This window comes from Phaseolus vulgaris, chromosome 5 (genome assembly GCF_000499845.2).
Source record: "Phaseolus vulgaris cultivar G19833 chromosome 5, P. vulgaris v2.0, whole genome shotgun sequence".
Taxonomy (NCBI): Eukaryota; Viridiplantae; Streptophyta; class Magnoliopsida; order Fabales; family Fabaceae; genus Phaseolus; species Phaseolus vulgaris.
This window is the reverse complement of record NC_023755.2, coordinates 20,613,767-20,633,284: the sequence shown is the minus strand read 5'-3', so window position 1 is coordinate 20,633,284 and position 19,518 is coordinate 20,613,767. Positions and strand designations below refer to the sequence as shown.

Genomic DNA, 19,518 nt, shown 5'->3' with positions numbered 1-19,518 from the left:
TTCAAAAAGATTAGTTCGGCCTAAAATTCGTTCAAACATCATTTTTCAATTATTTCAATACAATCTCAACCTCAACTATTCAAACTCATAGACTCATCAACCCATAATCAAATTCAGTTTAATCAACTTTATACTCTAACATACACAATTCAATTACTATATATATCAACTTATTATCTAAATTAGCTATACAAAAGTTTTATCTAAAACATAGATCGCTTCCCTTACCTGAAATTCTTTATTCCAATGGAAACTTCAACTCCAATTGGGAAACCACTCCAGAATCTAAAGACCTAAATCATGTTATACAAACATCACCAAAATTCATTATGTGGTAAAACAAGTCGAGAGAAATACTTTTTTCAACTATAACCGTAAAGATTAATGATTAAATCCTAAAAAACAAAACAAAGAATAAATGATTTTTAAATTAAAAAATGAACTTACTTTATTTAAAAATTTGATCCGATATAAATGTAACATGTCTCCTTAACTAGTGTAAGGTGTAATTATATTTTGAATAGATGAATTATGACAGAAAAATTGAAGAAAGATGGGAAAGGAAAAAAGAAAAAGAAAGAAAGAAAAGAAGGTAGGGAGGGCTTCACAACCTAACTATAAACAATATTATGTTTGGTAATTGCTTAATTTTATATATTTACTAAAAAAACGTAAAATCAGATTTTACAGTGATTTTTATATATAAAAAAATGAGATAATTTTTAAGTTGATGGATGAAATTACTATTATGTTTGGTCTGTTTTATTTTAAAATAAGAGAATTAGGAAGGAGTAAGTAAAATAAAGGAGATTATGTGTCCTTTACTTGTTTGGTTAAAAGAAAATACATAGAAAGAAGAAATTGAGAAATTTCACTGGTTCCATTGAGAAAATTCTTCATGATTTGAAGATAATTTGGTGCATTTTTAATTTTAGATAATTTTGTATTTAGAAAATAAGTCTTTTTGATGAGTGGAAGGGGTGGAAGAGGTTCCACCCAATAGTAACTTAATTGGGTGATGAATTAATCAATTTTAAATTCGATAAATCATATATAACCAAATTACGTAATACAATTTTTCTGATAACTTTACTTCATTTTATCATATGAATATTTGTAAATATAGTCATTATTTTACAAATATTAAAAATGTTTTTATAACTATTTTAATCAAAAGAATATTTTTTAAAATTTTCAATTTAGTGACCCAAGCCAATTACAATTAAATTGAGTGAGATGAATGAAACACTAAACAAAATTAAATAAATTCAACTCAATCCAATTAAATTTAATTTAAGAATATCCTTAATTTGATAATTTAATTATTTATTAAAGCTCACTCAACCCCAACACTAAATCTACATTCAATTCGGTGTGATTTCAATTTAATATAGAACATAAACCAAATCAATATTTTTTGTTGTTTTATTACTGAAAAAATAATAACAAAATTTTGTAAAATAAAAAACTTTGTTATTACATTTTTTATATTATTATCATGTTTATATTTTAAATTGATTTATAAAAATCACATAATTTTATAGTTAAAACTATAATAAAAACTTATTATTATTATTATTATTATATTTTGATAAATATAATTTCATTATAAAAACATTTCGTTTAATTTGTAAAATAAACTTTCACAAATATATACTTATATATGTGTATTTTATTAGTATTAACGATTTGGTTTGATTTTGGATAATTTTTATTTGTTAGATCGAAAATCAAACATCCAAATTTTTTTATTAGAGGTTGAATCACCCTAATTTAAGTTGTTTGAGTTAGATTATGAAGCAACTTAACTCTCTCTTTACACATATAGATGCTGTGCAGGGGACACTCCCTCTTCGCAACATAAATATGCGCCGCGACAACATTATATATATATATATATATATATATATATATACTTTTTCCTAAGTGTTTTTTTTATTAATTATGTTGTTGCACAAATAATTGAATATCAATATAATTTTTTTACTACGTTAGTTCCATTTCGTCATCTTCCAAAACACACTCCCACGGTTCTCTCTAGCCTGCTTGCCCTAGATCCATGGCTTTCTTCTCCATACTTTGCTTCTCTTGCTGAGTTTCAGTGCTACCCTTTTCCACTATTTCCCATTGGGTGCCGAAAAATCCTTCAGGAGCTCTGTATCAAGTTGGAAATCCACTCTCACAAGGCTTTTAGGATCTGGGTATTGCTGTAAATTTGCTAGCTTTGATATCTTCTGGATTGTAAATTAGCAGGTTTTGCACTGGGGGAATTGTTATGCTGTACAAGTAACTCTCATTTTCAAGTTATCATTGTTTTTGCTTCAAGTGGGTAGGGTAAAGTAGTGATTTTTGTGGCCTGAGGTTTGATTTGTTGAATTGAGGGTTTATCTGTTAGTTAGATTCTGTATCTTCTTGGTGTTTTATGGATGGGTTGTGGGTTTTGTTTGCTGATTTGTGATCAAATCTGGGTTGCTACTGTAGCTAATGTTGTGATTTATTTTGTGTGACATGAGTTTGGTGGTTATGGGTACTGAAGAAGAGGATAATAAGATAGAAATATAGAAATCTGGAAATGCTATTAAAGGGGTGAATGTATTGAGAGTGGAGACTGGTTTGGTGAGAAGACGGGTTAGTTGGTTGGTGGGCATAATGGGTGGCATGTGTTGCAAGCCCTCCGCCATTGAAGACAGTAAGGAGAGTCCAAGGGAGCGTTTATCGAGCAAGGCTGTGTCGGACTTGCGTGTATCAAGGGGAACTTCATCGAGGAGGGAGGAAGTGTTTCGTGTAAAAGATAGATATGATAACAATGAGGGAAGAACTGCATTGATTGATAAGCAAGGGAATGGTTCTGTTAGAGTGCAAGGTGATAGTATTGAAAGGAAGAGGGAGAAAATGGAATATGCTGTTGCTCAACATCCGGGGATTGGTAGTGTTCCCAAAGCCATGGAAGGTGAGCAGGTTGCAGCTGGATGGCCCTCATGGCTGGCAGCAGTGGCTGGAGAGGCTATCAGGGGATGGCTGCCACGGCGTGCAGATTCTTTTGAGAAGTTGGATAAAGTAAACTTCTTTCATTGATCTGGCTGCTTAATTACATTATGCAATTCTTTGGTTTGATTCAGATAATTGCTTCTTTTTTCAATTGCAGCAGAGTATTCATTTAAACTTAAAAAAAGTTTAAATTCATTTTCTTTAATTACGTGATGTTACATTTTGTCCTGATCTTTTTGTCCCCCTTCTTTTAATTATCTATATTTTCAAAAGGAGAGATCAAGGACCAGCTTAATTTAAGGGAGTTTTTTTATATGTTGTTTTTCATTGCCTATAAAACAAATTTAAAAAAGAAAAAAAAGTGAAAACAATGTGTCATCTTTGTAATTATTAGTGAAAACTGAAAATATAAATCATACAGTTTCTTAAACTAATCACGGGCCAAGTGTTGTTTTCACCATGCTCTTTGCAAATGATCGAAAGAAGGAAGCAAAGTGAAGACAAATTTGTAATTATTAGTGTAGTTATAAAGTTTTTTTTTTTTTTTTTTTATATATTTTATAGCTGACAAACAAAACACCCCAACTTCCCCACCTCCTCTTTTGGTTTTGAGAAAAAAAATTGCCGTGATTCTGGGCTAAGTTGAATTATCTTCCATAATCATGTACTCTTCCTTCAAATTGTTGACCAAAATTGCTTAATTTCTCTGCATAACTATTTTCAATGTCTAATCTGATGATAATTCTTGGTAAAGAAACTATCTCTAATTGATTTGGAATCCACCTCCCCCTTAATTTAATCAATGTACTTAGTGTCTATTGTTTACCAACAATGTAGTACATTCTGCAAGATACTATTTTTATACTGATCTTTTATCTTTATGATTTCATAATATAACAGTCAACACAAAATTATTTTATTGATGATTGAATATGCCTCTTATGTTTGTCTGTCATATATCCTCAATTTCATGCTCTAATGCTTTTGAAATAAAATTTAGTGGAATATAAGAATTGTGCACTTGTAATTTTCAGATATTTCCACAGTTATCTTTGTCCTTGATTTCACGTTACTTCTATGTGAACACATCTCTTGTATGCTATGTAACCATGAATGATAAATTGATAATTTTTTTCCATTCTCTAATGTGCAGATTGGACAGGGAACTTATAGCAATGTTTATAGAGCTCGTGATCTTGAACAGAAAAAGATTGTTGCTTTGAAAAAAGTGAGGTTTGATAATCTTGAGCCTGAGAGTGTTCGCTTCATGGCAAGGGAAATTCACATTCTGCGTAGGCTTGATCATCCAAATGTCATAAAATTGGAAGGCTTGGTTACATCAAGGATGTCTTGCAGCTTATACCTTGTTTTTGAGTACATGGAGCATGACTTGGCTGGGCTTGCATCACATCCTGGACTGAAGTTTACTGAAGCTCAGGTAATTTCTGAAGCATCCTTATGTTTTATTTCTCTCTTTCCATTTTACTGCAAATCTAACCCACCATGTATTCCAGGGAGAATATTGGTTCTCTAATTTTTATTTGATGTCATAGGCAACCAAAGATTTCTTTTCTATCATGATGTTTGTACTTTTAATTTAAGCTAATTGCTGATTTATTCCTAAATTAATTCTCTGAAATTTATTCTCCATTTAAAATGAGTCTAATTAAAGCAAGTGGAAGAAATTAAATGAAGACTAAAATTTCCACTAAAGACTAACAGTTAACTGAAAAAAGGCTACAAAAGATAACACAAAAAAAGAAAGAAAAAGAATCCAGTTTTAATTATTTAAATTTAGAGGAAGAAACTTAGTGAAGGGCGAAGATAAACCTATTTCAAACAGAATGCTATGCTACAACACAAATAAAAAATTCAGAGATTTAATTTCCTATTGGATCTTGGCAGGTTAAATGTTACATGCAGCAACTTTTACGTGGACTTGATCACTGCCACAGCTGTGGTGTACTGCACCGTGACATTAAGGGTTCCAATCTTTTGATTGACAACAATGGGATATTGAAAATTGCAGACTTTGGTTTGGCAAGCTTTTTTGATCCTAGTCAAGCTCAGCCATTGACGAGCCGAGTTGTCACTCTTTGGTATAGGCCTCCTGAGCTTTTGCTTGGAGCCACTTATTATGGCACTGCTGTAGACTTATGGAGTACAGGTTGCATACTTGCTGAGCTGTATGCTGGGAAGCCTATAATGCCTGGAAGAACTGAGGTATGCAAGCTTAGATTATTCTGTTTAAATGTGGAATTTGACCATTTTCCTTCTTATCATCTGTTCAAAATAACTATGGTACACTGTGAAACTTTGTTGATTACAACCGGTCAACAGCTGAAGAAGAAAATATTGGTAGTAGTAGTAGCTGAAAAGAAACCATTTCTTAAATATCATGTTATTCACGTATATTCTATTCATGTTATTCTGTGATGTTATGCATATATAAGTAACTTGGTTGTATCATAAAATAATTAGAAACTACAATTTTTGTCTTGCAGGTGGAGCAATTACATAAAATTTTTAAACTTTGTGGTTCACCTTCTGAGGACTATTGGAGAAAATCAAAGTTGCCTCATGCAACAATATTTAAGCCTCAACAGCCCTATAGACGATGTGTTTCTGAAACATTCAAGGACTTTCCTACACCTGCAATAGAATTGATAGAGACTCTTTTATCCATAGATCCTGCTGATCGTGGAACTTCAGCATCTGCGTTGAGTAGTGAGGTGTGAAATTCTTGAGTGCCTGTTATATTATTCACTATTTTTCTGTTCTTTTTTCTAACTCAAGGCAACTCTATCAACACTGAGAGTGGATGTTCATGTTGGTGTTGGGAAAAACATTGGTTTAACTATGTTAGCAAAGATATGTCGTGGATTCCTCTATTAGTTGCAAACCAAATGTCTATGACATCTTTGTGCAGATATACATAACTTATATAAAAATCTCTACCCCTGTTCTCTATCATCTCCTTATCTTGTGTATCACTGCAAATATACACCAGTATTGTGGCTATTGTCTCCAGAGCCTTAATATCGTAAAAAATTAGTTTGTATAACCGAAAATTGATGTTTTGGTTGGTAGTTATTCACCATTTCTTGCTCAACAAACGTTTTGCAGTGCATTTATGGTACTAGAGTATATTTTTCAAACTTCAGTATGCACTGCTCTTGACTCTCCTATTGGTTTACTTGTAATTTAGTTCTTCTCAACAAAGCCTCTACCTTGTGATCCCTCAAGCTTACCAAAGTATCCTCCTAGCAAAGAATTTGATGCCAAAGTACGGGATGAAGAAGCTAGAAGGTGTGTTCAATTTTGGTGTGGAATTGTACTCATTTATATTCAAATGTATTTGTAAAATTTGCACTTTTGAAGGTTAATCCATGCCATTGTTTTTGTGTCTATTTTTGTCTAAAATTTTGGTTATTTCCAAAGTGCAACAATTAACTTTGGGAATATGGAAGAAAGGAATCTTCTATTATTTGTTTAAACTAAATCTTTCACACAATCCTCAGTCTCCCCTGTCCCTTAATATCCAAAATTTTACTTCCAAAATGTAGGGTGACTGCAACAACACTGTCAACGTTACTTATAGAGCAGAGAATTTTTTTTTTAATGTTCGTTGTGATTCACGATACTGGGTATACAGAAGCTACAATAAGTGTAGCTGAACTATACTGGTTCTTAGAATCAGAATGGTGCTTATTACTTCTGCTAACATGTTCGCATTGGCTGGGCTCTTTTATTCATTGTCCTTAAGTGCATGCTTAGGTTTTGGTTATGATGTTTGCAGACAAGGAGGAGCAGGAGTCAAGGGCCAGAGGCATGATCCTGAGAGAAAAGGAACAAGAGAATCACGAGCCATTCCTGCACCTGATGCCAATGCTGAACTGGTCTTGTCAATGCAGGTTTGTTCATTTTTAGTTGTTGAGCTAACCCCTCTTGGTCATTGAGATTTGTCATTGCTGTTTGTGGATAATATCTTTCCTCCAGTTGAGATCAGTTAAATTTTAAATTACATGAATATCTTTTTCTCGATTTGCAATTTAATATCTCTGGCGTTTTGGAGAAATAATGATGATTTAGTGTCTGTCTCCATTTCTGACTCACCTATGAGAGCATTTCACCTTAGATAGAGCAGAAGACACAGTTATTCCACTAGGTGGACTGTGTCTTGGAGTTGAACTGAAAAATAAAAATAAAGAGTAAAAGAGTTTATAGTTTTCTTGGGCATCTATAAATTAGTTCCTAAAGGATGATCCTTTGAAGCACCTCTTACTATTTCACAACTTGATAAATCTGTGCAATAGTGCACACTGAATGAGATGAAAACTTTTTACTATACACACTTCTACCGTGTACTGTGATGTCCTTGTTTTGGCTTTCTTCCTTTGCTGAATATTTATATTATTTTCCTATAAGTTCTGAATTTATTTCACACTTCCTTTTGGAAAATCTTTATCTTTGCATTCTGTGTGCTCATTCATTTTTTTTTCTCATTAGATTTGTTTTTTTATATAGCTGAAAGCATAAATAACCATGGTAGTTAGAATCTTACGATTCGTACGATACGAATTGCGATTCGATTCAAAACAGGACCTTATCGATTCAAATCGGGTCCTGAATCGTTTTTGGGCATGAATCAGACCATGAATCGTGTGAATCATGGATTCTCGATTCTATTTCCGATTCGGTTCCGATATTTTCGAATCAATCATATTCTGGAAAATTCGAAAAAGGAAACGAAAGATAGTGAAAATCCAAAAAAAAAAAAAAAGATAGTGAAAATCCGAAAAAAAAGAAGATAGTGAAAATCCAAAAAAGAAGATGAAAGATTTAATTTTTTCCAAAAATCTCAAAAAACTTAATAAAAAGAACAAAACGGACAGTCACAGAGACCATGAATTTGCCTATAAAAGTCAAGAACGCCGTGGAGAAGAATGCAGTGGGGAGAATAGAAAAGTCATGAACATTTTAACTTCATATTTTGATTTTTGATTTAAAAATATATCATATTTTATCTATTATGTATCTTAATATTCATAATAAGATTTGATTCACAATTCAAAAAAATCGAAAATCGAAAAATGATTCACGATTCGAATCTCGATTCTATAACCATGTAAATAACAATTTTTTTTTTTGCAGAAGAGGCAAGGGCAAGCTAATTCTCAGAGCAGGAGTGAGAAGTTTAACCCTCATCCTGAAGAAGTTGCTTCTGGATTTCCCATTGATCCCCCTAGACCATCACAAGCTGCAGCAGTAAGTGTGGATCCCCCTGTTCATCAACATAAAAGAGCCTCCCATTCAGGTCCACTGACTCACCGTGCAGCATGGGCAAAAGCTGGCAAGAACCAGGACGATGCTCCCAAGATTTCAATGGGAGGAGACTTATCAACAATATCAGGCTTAGTTGCGGCAAGTAGGAGTATGTTGTCTGATGATCGCAGAGAAAGGTCTGGATCATCACAAGCAGAGGCTCAAAAACTGATAAGCAGGTTCCCAGGATCCTTCAAGGAGGCCTCTGAGTCAATGTTGCAACAGGATCAGAAGCATCATGCACATGCTCCTCAAAAGGAAGAAGGAAGAGCCAGCAGCAACAAAGACTCAAGTCTTGTAAGTAGTTTCATTTCTTCCTTCCTTCCCTTTCCATCTTGATTTTTTGTCTTGAGTGGTTATGTCCACTTGGATACATGGTTAATTATGTGTAAATATGATTTACTTTTTCTCACAAGTGCTTAAGAATAAATACACGTAATTATAGTGACATGAGTTTATTGAAATGCTAATGGTGGTTAACTTTGCCTCGCAAGTGGTTAGTAGAATCAAGTTATTGAGTGTCACATGTGGTTAACTACATGTGTAAATGGGTGGAATTTGCCTTACTAGTGGTTGAGATCAAATAAATGTGATTGTATATAATCATTGATGTGGTTAATAACATAACAACACTATTGAAATGTTTATCTGTAGTTAACTTCTTCTTGCCATCATCTATTTCTATCTTGATATTCACATCTTGATTCTAGTTTTGTCTAAATGTTATGCTTGCATTATCTTATCACAATCCTGCAGGTTGGTTATGGCTCCAAGGGTCATAAAATTCATTATTCTGGCCCTCTGCTAGTTCCATCAAGCAACATGGATCAGATGTTGAAGGACCATGACCGCCAAATCCAAGAGGCGGTTCGAAGATCAAGATTAGACAAGGCAAAGATGAGAAGACTCCAAGCTGAGGGAAACCAGATAACCAATTCATTATTTGTTTCTGGTCGTTGAGTGTAGAACCTGATGCTGCAAAGCATCTAAGCATCATTTTAAGAATATTTGATTCTTTTTTTTGCCCCTTTTTTTTCTTCTTTTCTATTTTGCCTGTACAGGGAGTTAGTATCCCTCAATGCCCTTCTGTGGCCATGTTAGGTAACTCTAGCTCAGAACTCTTCCCTCCACTTTGTCACATCCCCATGTATTTTCCTTCCACTTACAATCATTATATGGCCATTCTTGCAAAGCTTATCAACATAAGCTGTAGTAGAATATTGGGAAACCTTGTCTTACTTGTGTTTAACTTACGATAGAGTAATTATCACTGTTGTTAAGTTGTTAAGATGGCTATGCATTTATGTATATATATATATATATATCTGTATTCTGTGTCACATGCCCTTCTCTCAAGGATGCATCATTTTGGTACATGATTGCATAATATATATTATAAATGCAATTAACAGAATTCCAAGCCTTTTATGGTGGCAATAATTTTTGGACATACTAAAAAGAGATGTTGTTGCCGAAAAGGAATCTGGGTATAACTAGGTGTCTACATGAACTCAGTCTATTACTTAACATAGATCTATATTTTGAAGAACTTCAAACATTTTTTTGGCTGATTAGACCTGGTAGAATGAATTAATTACCCACAATTTTTTTTCTCATCAACACACTTTAGGGGATTACTGCACATGTTCAATCTGCAATTCCAAAACTAATATGTTGCATGCAAATACCGAAAGTATCTTTAGTGATATTAATGAATATATGTTTTAGTACATTCTTTCTAATACTCTTTATTATTGTTTGGATTTTATTTAAAATTACAAAATAACGGTGAGATCCATTAAATAAGAAACTAGGTCGCTAATTTTTTTGTCTTTTAACAAATATTAGTTAATAAATAAATTGTTTCTAATTAAATCTCAAAAAAATTATTGTCCAAGAGTGTTACTAACATTTTTTTAGATAAATTAGTTACTTATCTCAACACTCATTCCTCCAAATTAAAAGCGTTTTCTTTGTAAGCCCTGATTTAAAACATTGCATATAATGGGTGTTTCTTCCTCCACCCCATCAAAGTTCTTCCTACACCCCCTCAAATAAGTGAAAATGTCCCATCTAATTCTATCTTAGTTCGAAAAGTTCTTTAGAATATATTCTGAAAAAGTTATTCTAGAAAACACATTCTGGAACGTGTTATATACGTTTCGAAAAGTTTATTCTGAAAATATTTTTTCAGAAAATGTTTTCCAGAAATTTTGTTTCTTTCCAGAAAACGTTTTCTAGAACACATTTCATAAATTCTGAAGAGGGTGTTCCGAAAAAGTAGTCCGGAAGTCATTTAAAAAAAAGGTAAAATAGTCTTTTTGAAAATTGATGAGGTGTAGGAAGAGTTTTGATAGGGTGCAAGAAGAAACACCATGCATTTAGTTTATCAGCAGATTATACATGGCAAATGCTCCCTGCACCCAACACTTTTCAACACTTTTGAACCTGCACCCAACATAATTTCAAAAATTCCGAAAATATCCTTTATTCCGGAAATAAAAATCTGAAATTGAAAATAATGCATTCCAGAAAAATAAATCTGGAAGAGATTTTTGTGTTTCAGATATAAAAATTCGGAAAAAGAAAATCAAAATCCCATTCCGGATAAAAAAATCCAGAACTGAAAATAATACATTCCGAAAAAAATTATCCGAAAGAGATTATTGTTTTATGGAAAAAGGGGTCCGAAATGTAATTTTATATGTACCCTATTTTTTTAAGGGTATTTTCGGTTTTTCCCTGTGATTGGGTGTAGTGATATGGTGCAGGAAGCAATTGCCATTATACATTTGGGTTAAGAGCCATCATATTCAGGTTCAGTGCAAAAATAAAAGGCACATTCTCCCTACACCTCTATACCTTCTCCCTTATCTCCATAATTTTTAATTTCAACACCACCTTTTTGAGTATATGTTAGGGTTTTGTTTTGGTGGAGAGTGTGGTAACTTCTTCTTCATGTTCAAGTGGTCTTGGGTGCTTGTGGTGGTTGCTGGTGGTGGACGTTGGAGGTTAAGATCAATTTTGTGGTGTTTTTAACATTCGTTTTATGTTCACTTATTTTTTTGGTGTATACTAGATTGTAAAATCCGTAACACCCCTTACTATAATATGTATTTCGAATTGTACAATCTAAAAGGTAATTCTGGATTTAGAAATATCTTTCGGATTATACAATCCAAAATACATTTTAAAATTATATTTTGGATTGTACATACAAAATATATTTTAAAATTATATTATGGATTTTCAGATTGTACAATTTAGAATGTAATTAAATTTGTAATGCATTATGGATTTTACAATCTAGAAAGTACTTCCGAATTGAGAAATACCTCACCCTCCTATAGTCTCATATCGACATGATTGGCAAAACTAACTAGGAGAGACCAGTCTCAACATCCTCCAAAAAATCTTTCACGCTGATAATATAGTTGTTCTGCATCATTCATATGACGACCAGTGTGATCTCTACATCTTGACGACGATCTCCTCTACAAATTGATGTCGTAGGCCTCTCTCTACCGCTAGGTTGTGGTCCACCACCTAGTCTTAGTCATAGATTTCTAAAAAAACCATAAGCAAAATAAAATATTTCAATTATGCTGACAAATTCTCTGCAAAATTTCAAAAAAATATATAACATAAATTAAAAATATATTTTTTTAAAAAATGAATCTGGAAGCAATAAAACAAAGAAAAAAAATATCATGTGCAAGAAATGGGTGTAACAAATGGAGTCCAAAACAATTTGTTTTACCTTCGCGTTGTTATAAAGAATGCAACTGCTCAAGCCTCTTCAACTCCTTTCAAATATGTTGGATCAACCAATAACCACAAAAATACATTAATTGAAAAATGCCTCTCTTAACTTTAATCATTTCAGAAAGGAAAATTTTTAAAAACTGAAATGAGTTTTTCCATAAATTAAAATGATGAATTTTGTAAAAATTATTTTCTACAATTTCTCTGCTTTTTAATTTGTTATAAATTAATTTTAATTTATATATAATTCATATTTTTTCCTACAAGTGTTTTATGAAAAGATTGTCTAAATAATCTAAATCATGTTTATGATATAACCTATATGAAATTCAGAATATCACTAAAATGAAAGGGACTTGAGTTATCATTTCCTTCCACAAACAAAAAGCACAACATGCAAGATTGAAATTAAACTAAAATCTCAACCATATTTGTATAATGATAAATTTAAACACAATGTTATTGATACTTTTAGTAGTTCTCTCTAACAATAAATTAGAGTTTTAATTTATACGTATATATGCTGATATTTTGAATATAAATATTGATAACAGGAATTTGGAAACCGAAAGTGATTGAGAAAAACTTATAAATATTGCATTAAGTGATGCAATGAAGGAGAAAATGGTTGAATCCAAAGTTAGAGACGATTGAAGAGAGACAAATTATTGATGTGGTGTGGGACTGTCTGCATTCATGGCGAATATAAGAAATTGTGGTGCCATTTCAAAGATCAATGGGTACACATTAATTCACTTGGTTCTCCAATATTAATAAAAATTAAAACTGCTATATTACTGTGGTCACTAACTTTTTGTTTTTATCTTCCTTATAATAAATGAACACTCATAATTTTTCTATTATAAATTATATTTTTGAGGGATATGTAAGAAAAATATGTAACGGTGTCAAAAGTTCGTTAAATTATTTATCAGAAAATAAATCAATATTTAACTAAGCCTCATAAATTAATTATATATTCTATATTGTAATTTAACCTTATCTTTATTTTATGTTATTCTCCTCCAACATTATCAAACATCACAAGTTTTCAGGACACACTTTTGATAAATTATCCCAAATATAAGATAATTTTTTCTTTTTCGTTTGGGGTGGTAGCCTTCTCTCACTCAATTGGGTGTGTCTTCTTTTTTTCAAATATCCATTTAGATAGCAAAAAAAATTCAAAACTTTTTTTTTCATAAATAAGACCCAACAACATTTAATTTTCTAATTTATATATGGGTTCAGTATGATAATGAGATTCTCCATATGCCTTTACTGTTTATGTGAATGCATTTCTTGATCTTTCACTTTCTTGCATTAATTTTTGAAAATTTTGACTTTTGTAATACATTTATCGACTTTGGTACCTTTGTGTCCACATTTTTTTCAGGTGATAAACTAAAGATTTTTCTTTCCATTCATTTTTAAATGTTTTTTGGATAAAAAATGTAATCATTTTTTTGTACTTCAAAAAATATTTATAAAATCTTCTATTTTATCTTTTTCATTACTACATTATAATGAACGTGTGTATATATATAAACTAATTAAAGATTAGATAAAAAAAGGTATAAATGATAAAAGGGCACATAATGTTTTTTTTTAAAAATTATAAAAATATTTTGCCTTTATTAATGGTTAGTTGTATATATATTTCAGCCCACTAATTGCTTTTGTTTTTATATAACTTGATATGAATTGAATCAGTACAAAATTGATAAAGAGTTAATTAAGTTAAACTGAAGATCATGCTACACATGTCAAGTCATTGTTCAAAATTGAGAGGCTCTGTACGGCTAGAAGTGGAGATTCTCACGTGCATGGATGGTGGAAAATGTTTGGAACATTGCCCTAAGCACATGTTTATGGTCTTTTTGTGGCCCACACTACAAGAAATCAAGAACCCTAACTTTTAATTTCCAGAGTCAGACATAAACATTTGAAGAAAAGTCACCTTCTCTTTTCCTTCACCAAACTTTCTACCTATTTCTTCTTTGTGGACCTTTCGATCAATTAATATCAAATAAGTAATGCTGATCACACGATACTTTCATTAGAAATTTGTTGTCTTAACTTTCATTTCTACATGTTGATCAACCTTGGTATTGCAGAAACATATAAAGACTCTGATTTTATATAATGATCAAAGTTTAGACTTATATTATCAATAAGTTTGTACTAGGTGTGTGTTTGAACGTACGATGAATCAGATTAAAAAATCATAGTTTATTTTACATGAGTACCATGTTTTTTTGGTGACTATAAATATAAAAAAGTGTCCATTGTGTTTGGAATATGATGATTGTTTCCCATTTATTTTTCACATGCCACTAAGTGAATTTGGTTTGGAAGACATGTTACTTTTGGCTTAATATATATGAAAAACTTGCTTTCGCAATATGTTGTTGACCCTATATTTGGCAACATGTTATATATATATATATATATATATATATAAGTATGAGTTTTTCTTTAAAAAAGAAAATAATGTTTATTGTATAAACATATAAATAGAAAAGTCCAATAAGTAAAACAAAGAAAGCCTAACTTTTTTAATTTTGAAATTTAATATAATAACTCTAAAGAACATATTTTAATGAAGGGTCAAATCCGACTTATATAAATTGACTCATTATGAATTGAGTTAAAAATAAGTTAATTTAATGTAGTTTATTTTATATTGATATACATTTTTTTGTAATTCAACTCGATCCACTTAAATATATTTTTCTCTCAACTTATTTAATATAATTCTATTAAAAAAAAGTGATTAACTCGATCTATCTATTTACAATAATATAATTAATGTGTTCACCTATTTTACAAAGTATTAACCATAATTTGAAAATACTATTATAAAAGCAGTAAACACAAATTAAAATATTAATTTATATAGTTAGATAAACAAATAAATTAAGTATCTCAAAAATTTAAACACAATCAAACAAAACTTAAGTATAAAAAAATATTAACCTACATAGTTAATTATAATTAAAAAAAGATAAATGATGGTTATTGGTGAGTTACAACTTACAATCAACCCATCTCTAATCTAACTCGAATCCCTCTAACCCATTATTTATGTGAATTAAGTTATTCATATTTTAAAAAAAATATAAAATTTCCACCTTTACGCGAACTGAGTGGACTCCCAATAAATAAATATATTAAGAAAGCAATAAAGCAAAAATCGCCTAACTCTTTGACTTTAAAGCTCAATATAATATTTTCTAAAGGTTTCACTACATAAATAATACTCTAAGTCGAGCATAATATAACCAATGATTTTTTTTGGAGTTCGTAATAGACTTTAAGACTTGCCATAGTGGCGTATTTTACGGAGTGAATAATAGTTATTCACCACTTTCAAATAGAAGAAGAAAAGAGACCAATATTCAATGTTTTATTTTATTTTAATATAGTTCATAATCTTATAGACAGTTTAAAAAAAAGACAATAGTGATTTTCTTAAGAACATGTACATAATTGTCGTCAAGTTAAAACGGTTTAAATATGTCCTTTTAATTCTTTAGATAACGATATCTCTCAAATGAATTTTTTTCTTTTCAAAATTGAATAAAATCTAACGTTAATCCTTAAAATACTAATGTAACTAAATTTTAATCCAAACCCAAAACTCCTAAAAATTTATTTAATCTCTCAAATTTAGTGTTTAAGAATTAAAACAATATTATTTTTAATTTTAGAAAAACTTAATTAAAGCAATAAAAAAATAATAACTCCATCCATAATGTGTTGGATCCCACCCAGGCCCTCACAAAAAGAGGATAAGTTTCAAGAATCCAAAATTGTTGACAAGTTGGTGTACATTGTGTTCCAAAGAAGGTTGAAGAAAAGCTTGAAAGAAAAGATATGTGTGTTAAAAAAGGAAGAGATAAGAGTCACACTTTAAGGACACGTGGAAGGAAAAGAATGAAAAAAAGGAGAAGCAATAAGAACAGGTAGATGCATTTATTAGATAGGTTGTGTTGTCTGTTACATCCTCAAATCTAATGTTGTGGTCGAAATCAAAACATGAGGCCCTTTCCTTTCCACGCTCACACACACCATTGTACCCAACACAATTTCCAATCTCTCCCTCTCTCTCACCTTCATCAAACATTATTTTTTTTTCTACTTCTTTTGGATTGTGCAACGGAAAGATGGGAGGATAGAAACTAGAAAAAAAAAAGGAATGTAAGTGGTTTTCATGGAGAGAGATGAGAAATTTTTTGGAGAATTGATCATCGATCGTATATAACAACATAATCAATTATATTGATTAAATGAATTTCATTTGAAATATTTTTTGTGGGAACATAAATTATGGCATTTCATATTTTTAAGACGAAGGAAAGAGATAAATGATTGTAATTATGAGTTTGATTGCATATTTCAACTGTGAGAGAAATATGATAAGAAGGAGATGAAGAGTTTTAATGAGTTTACTAAAACATGAAAGTGGATGATCTATCTCTAGTGGGTGGATCTTTAGATGGTACAGATAAAATGGCAGGACAAAAAGCAGAATTGATAGGATGCTAATATCATCTAAATGGTTGGAATGATAGTATGCAATTCATTTTAAATACCAATATTTATCACCATTGTAGCATCAAGGTCAAAAGTTCAACACAGGAGACCGAAACCTTTTAGAGCGTTGGATTCATGATTTGCATATAAAAAGTTCAATTATTTTGTAAAGGAGGCTTGGTAAGTTAGTTAAGTGGAAGGTAAGGGGATATGTCTTGAAAGAAAAGTTGAGAGGTCTAAAAACCCATGCTTAAATAGTGGAATGAAAGCCAATTATAAACTAAAAAAATTGTTACAAAAATTAATGAACTTGAAAAATAGGAGGAAAAGACTTTGTTGATGGTATCTGTAAGGGAAAACGTATGAGTTCAAGTCTTATATAGGTCCTTTTGTAAGGACATTTTTGGCACCCACCATAAGGTCGTGTAGGATTTTGTACCATGGTAGCCACAAGAGGGAGAGCAAGTTCAGGGATACCCTAGTTGGAGAGGACAAGAGAGAACTATGGTAATCCAATGTTATTGCTGAATGAACTCCGATTGGAGTTGGAAACCTTGAAAAGGAAGAGTACAAGGAAATAGAGGCATTATAGGCCTAGAATATCCGTATGAAACAAAGATTAAAAATTGAAGAGATATCCATCGAATCTGCGCCGACTAGTTTAGTAGGAATAAACAAGCAAGCACCCTATAAGAGCCATAATGAAAGTTTTGGAGCTACATAAGAGGAGCCGGTTTGCTTGTGAGTGCTTCCAGTGACATCATCAATTAACCTTTCACATATCCGATAATGAATACCTTCTTGTCGGCTAATTGGAAATGCCCCTCATTGGCAAAGTATGATGGCTCCACGAACCCTGATGAACACCTAACTATCTATGTTACACAAGTTAGCCTATACACCTCAGATGATGCAATTTAGTGTCGAGTGTTCCCAACCTCATTGAAAGGGATGAAATTGAGTTAGTTCACCCGATTACCCCTCATTGAATAAATTATTTCGAGATGTTGAATACCAAGTTCGGGTCTCAATTTGCTACGAGCCATTCACACCATCTTACTTTTATAACTCTAGTCATCATTCTTTCCTTTATAATCGTGGTTGTAAGACTCTTATTGATAGGGTTTCTTGAAGAGTTGGGTGTGTTGAAATAGGGTTTTTCAGCTAGGCGTGCCTTGTTCTTGTAGAGTTCAAGAACATTAGGTTTTGTAATTGGTGTGTTCTGTTTTTAGTGGATTTCACCTTGGAAAAGGTGAGACTGGATGTAACTCATTTGAGTGAACCAGTATAGTCTTGTGGTGTTCAATCTCTCTTAATCTCTACACTCAATTACTATTGCGCATGCTGATCTGTCTGAAAATAAACCTGTTCAATTAAAATTGAATCTGTTCTTTCTGGGTCTGTTCATACTGTTCTTGATTTCTGATAAATCAATCTGAATAACTTGTTGAAATATGAGTAACTAATTTGAATATAATTGAAGCCCAATGTTTGCAAAAACCAAGCATATCAATTAGCACGAATCATTCAAAGGTGTTGTGTGGTTTGACATTCATAAATTGTCTTTGGATTCAACTATCTGTTTTTCATCTTTGCATATCAAGGTGATTCTTTGCTCTCTGTTACAATCACTTAATACCTTAAAATCAGATAACTGGAATACTGTCTTGATGAAGTAAGCAGAAAAATAAATTTGTTCTTTCCAAAATAAATCGATTCTTTTCCTCTGTTTTGTAAAAACACTGAATCTGTGTGAGAATTTTAAAAACTCAATTCACCCCCCCTCTTGAACTTTGTCACTATTGAACCCAACAATTGGTATCAAGAGGTAGAACTTGTATTTTTCTCAGGTTTGTGTGCAATATGTTTGAGTTTAAAGTGCTTTTTGCTGAGGGTTCGTCTATTAATAGATCCCCTACGTTTAGTGGGATAAATTATGCATTATGGAAAATAAGAATGAAAATTTTCATGGAATCTATTGACTCGTGTATTTGGGAGGTTGTGGTCCATGGACCTTTTGTGCCAATGCAGGTTGTCAAAGATGAAACACTGGCGAAACCAAGATCTGAATGGAATGAGAGTGAAAAGAAAAAGGCTCAATATGATCTAGTAGCTAAGAACATTATAACTTCTGCATTGACAATGAATGAATTCTTCAAAATATCTCAGTGCAATTCGGATAAGGAGATGTGGGAAGTTTTGAAAGTTACTCATGAAGGCACGGATGATGTGAAGAGATCAAGAAAACACTCACTCATTCAAGAATATGAACTTTTCAGGATGCAACCTGAAGAAAACATTGCTGATGTACAAAAGAGGTTTACCCACATTGTAAATCATCTTACTGGACTGGGAAAGGTGTTTGACAAAGAAGATCTCAATATAAAGGTGTTGAAGTGTCTTGATAGGAGCTAGCAACCCAAAGTGTCTGCTATATCACAAAGCAGAGATCTGTCAAAGCTGTCCACTGCTGCACTGTTTAGAAAATTAATGGAGCATGAGCTAGAGCTCAAAAGGCTTAAAGAGCAAGAGACAATGGAGAGAAAAACTAAAGGACTTGCATTGAAAACAAGTATACAGAATGATAACAGTGAGGAACCAAAGAATGTTGAACATGATGAAACATTAAGTCTACTTACAAGAAAGTTCAGCAGATTTCTAAAGAAGAAAGGCAGAGACATGACTCAACAAAAAAGGAGGTATCCTAAACCGAATGAATCTACTTCTTCTAACTACACTTGCTTTGGTTGTGGTAAAACAGGTCACATAAAGATGGATTGTCCAAACAATCAAACAAAAGAAAAACCAGCCAGCAAGAAGGTTGAAAGAAGTAAGGGGAGAAGAGCCTATATCTCTTGGGAAGAGAATGAAGTGTCTTCAACAAGCAGCTCCTCAACAGAA

At 31.9% G+C, this 19,518-nt stretch overlaps 2 protein-coding genes across 2 annotated transcripts; both read left to right on the top strand.

Annotated features, from left to right (window-relative positions):
- The first annotated feature begins 1,924 nt into the window (after positions 1-1,924).
- Positions 1,925-9,601, top strand: LOC137835272 (probable serine/threonine-protein kinase At1g54610). Its single transcript, XM_068643703.1, has 8 exons — positions 1,925-3,057; positions 4,142-4,426; positions 4,894-5,211; positions 5,493-5,720; positions 6,197-6,297; positions 6,788-6,902; positions 8,143-8,610; positions 9,070-9,601. Exons 1-8 carry the CDS (start codon positions 2,650-2,652, stop codon positions 9,271-9,273), a joined length of 2,127 nt encoding a protein of 708 aa, XP_068499804.1. The 5' UTR covers positions 1,925-2,649; the 3' UTR covers positions 9,274-9,601.
- An 8,972-nt stretch (positions 9,602-18,573) lies between these two features.
- Positions 18,574-19,032, top strand: LOC137834109 (uncharacterized). Its single transcript, XM_068642172.1, has one exon. The coding sequence runs from the start codon at positions 18,574-18,576 to the stop codon at positions 19,030-19,032; it is 459 nt and encodes a 152-aa protein (XP_068498273.1).
- Positions 19,033-19,518: the final 486 nt, after the last annotated feature.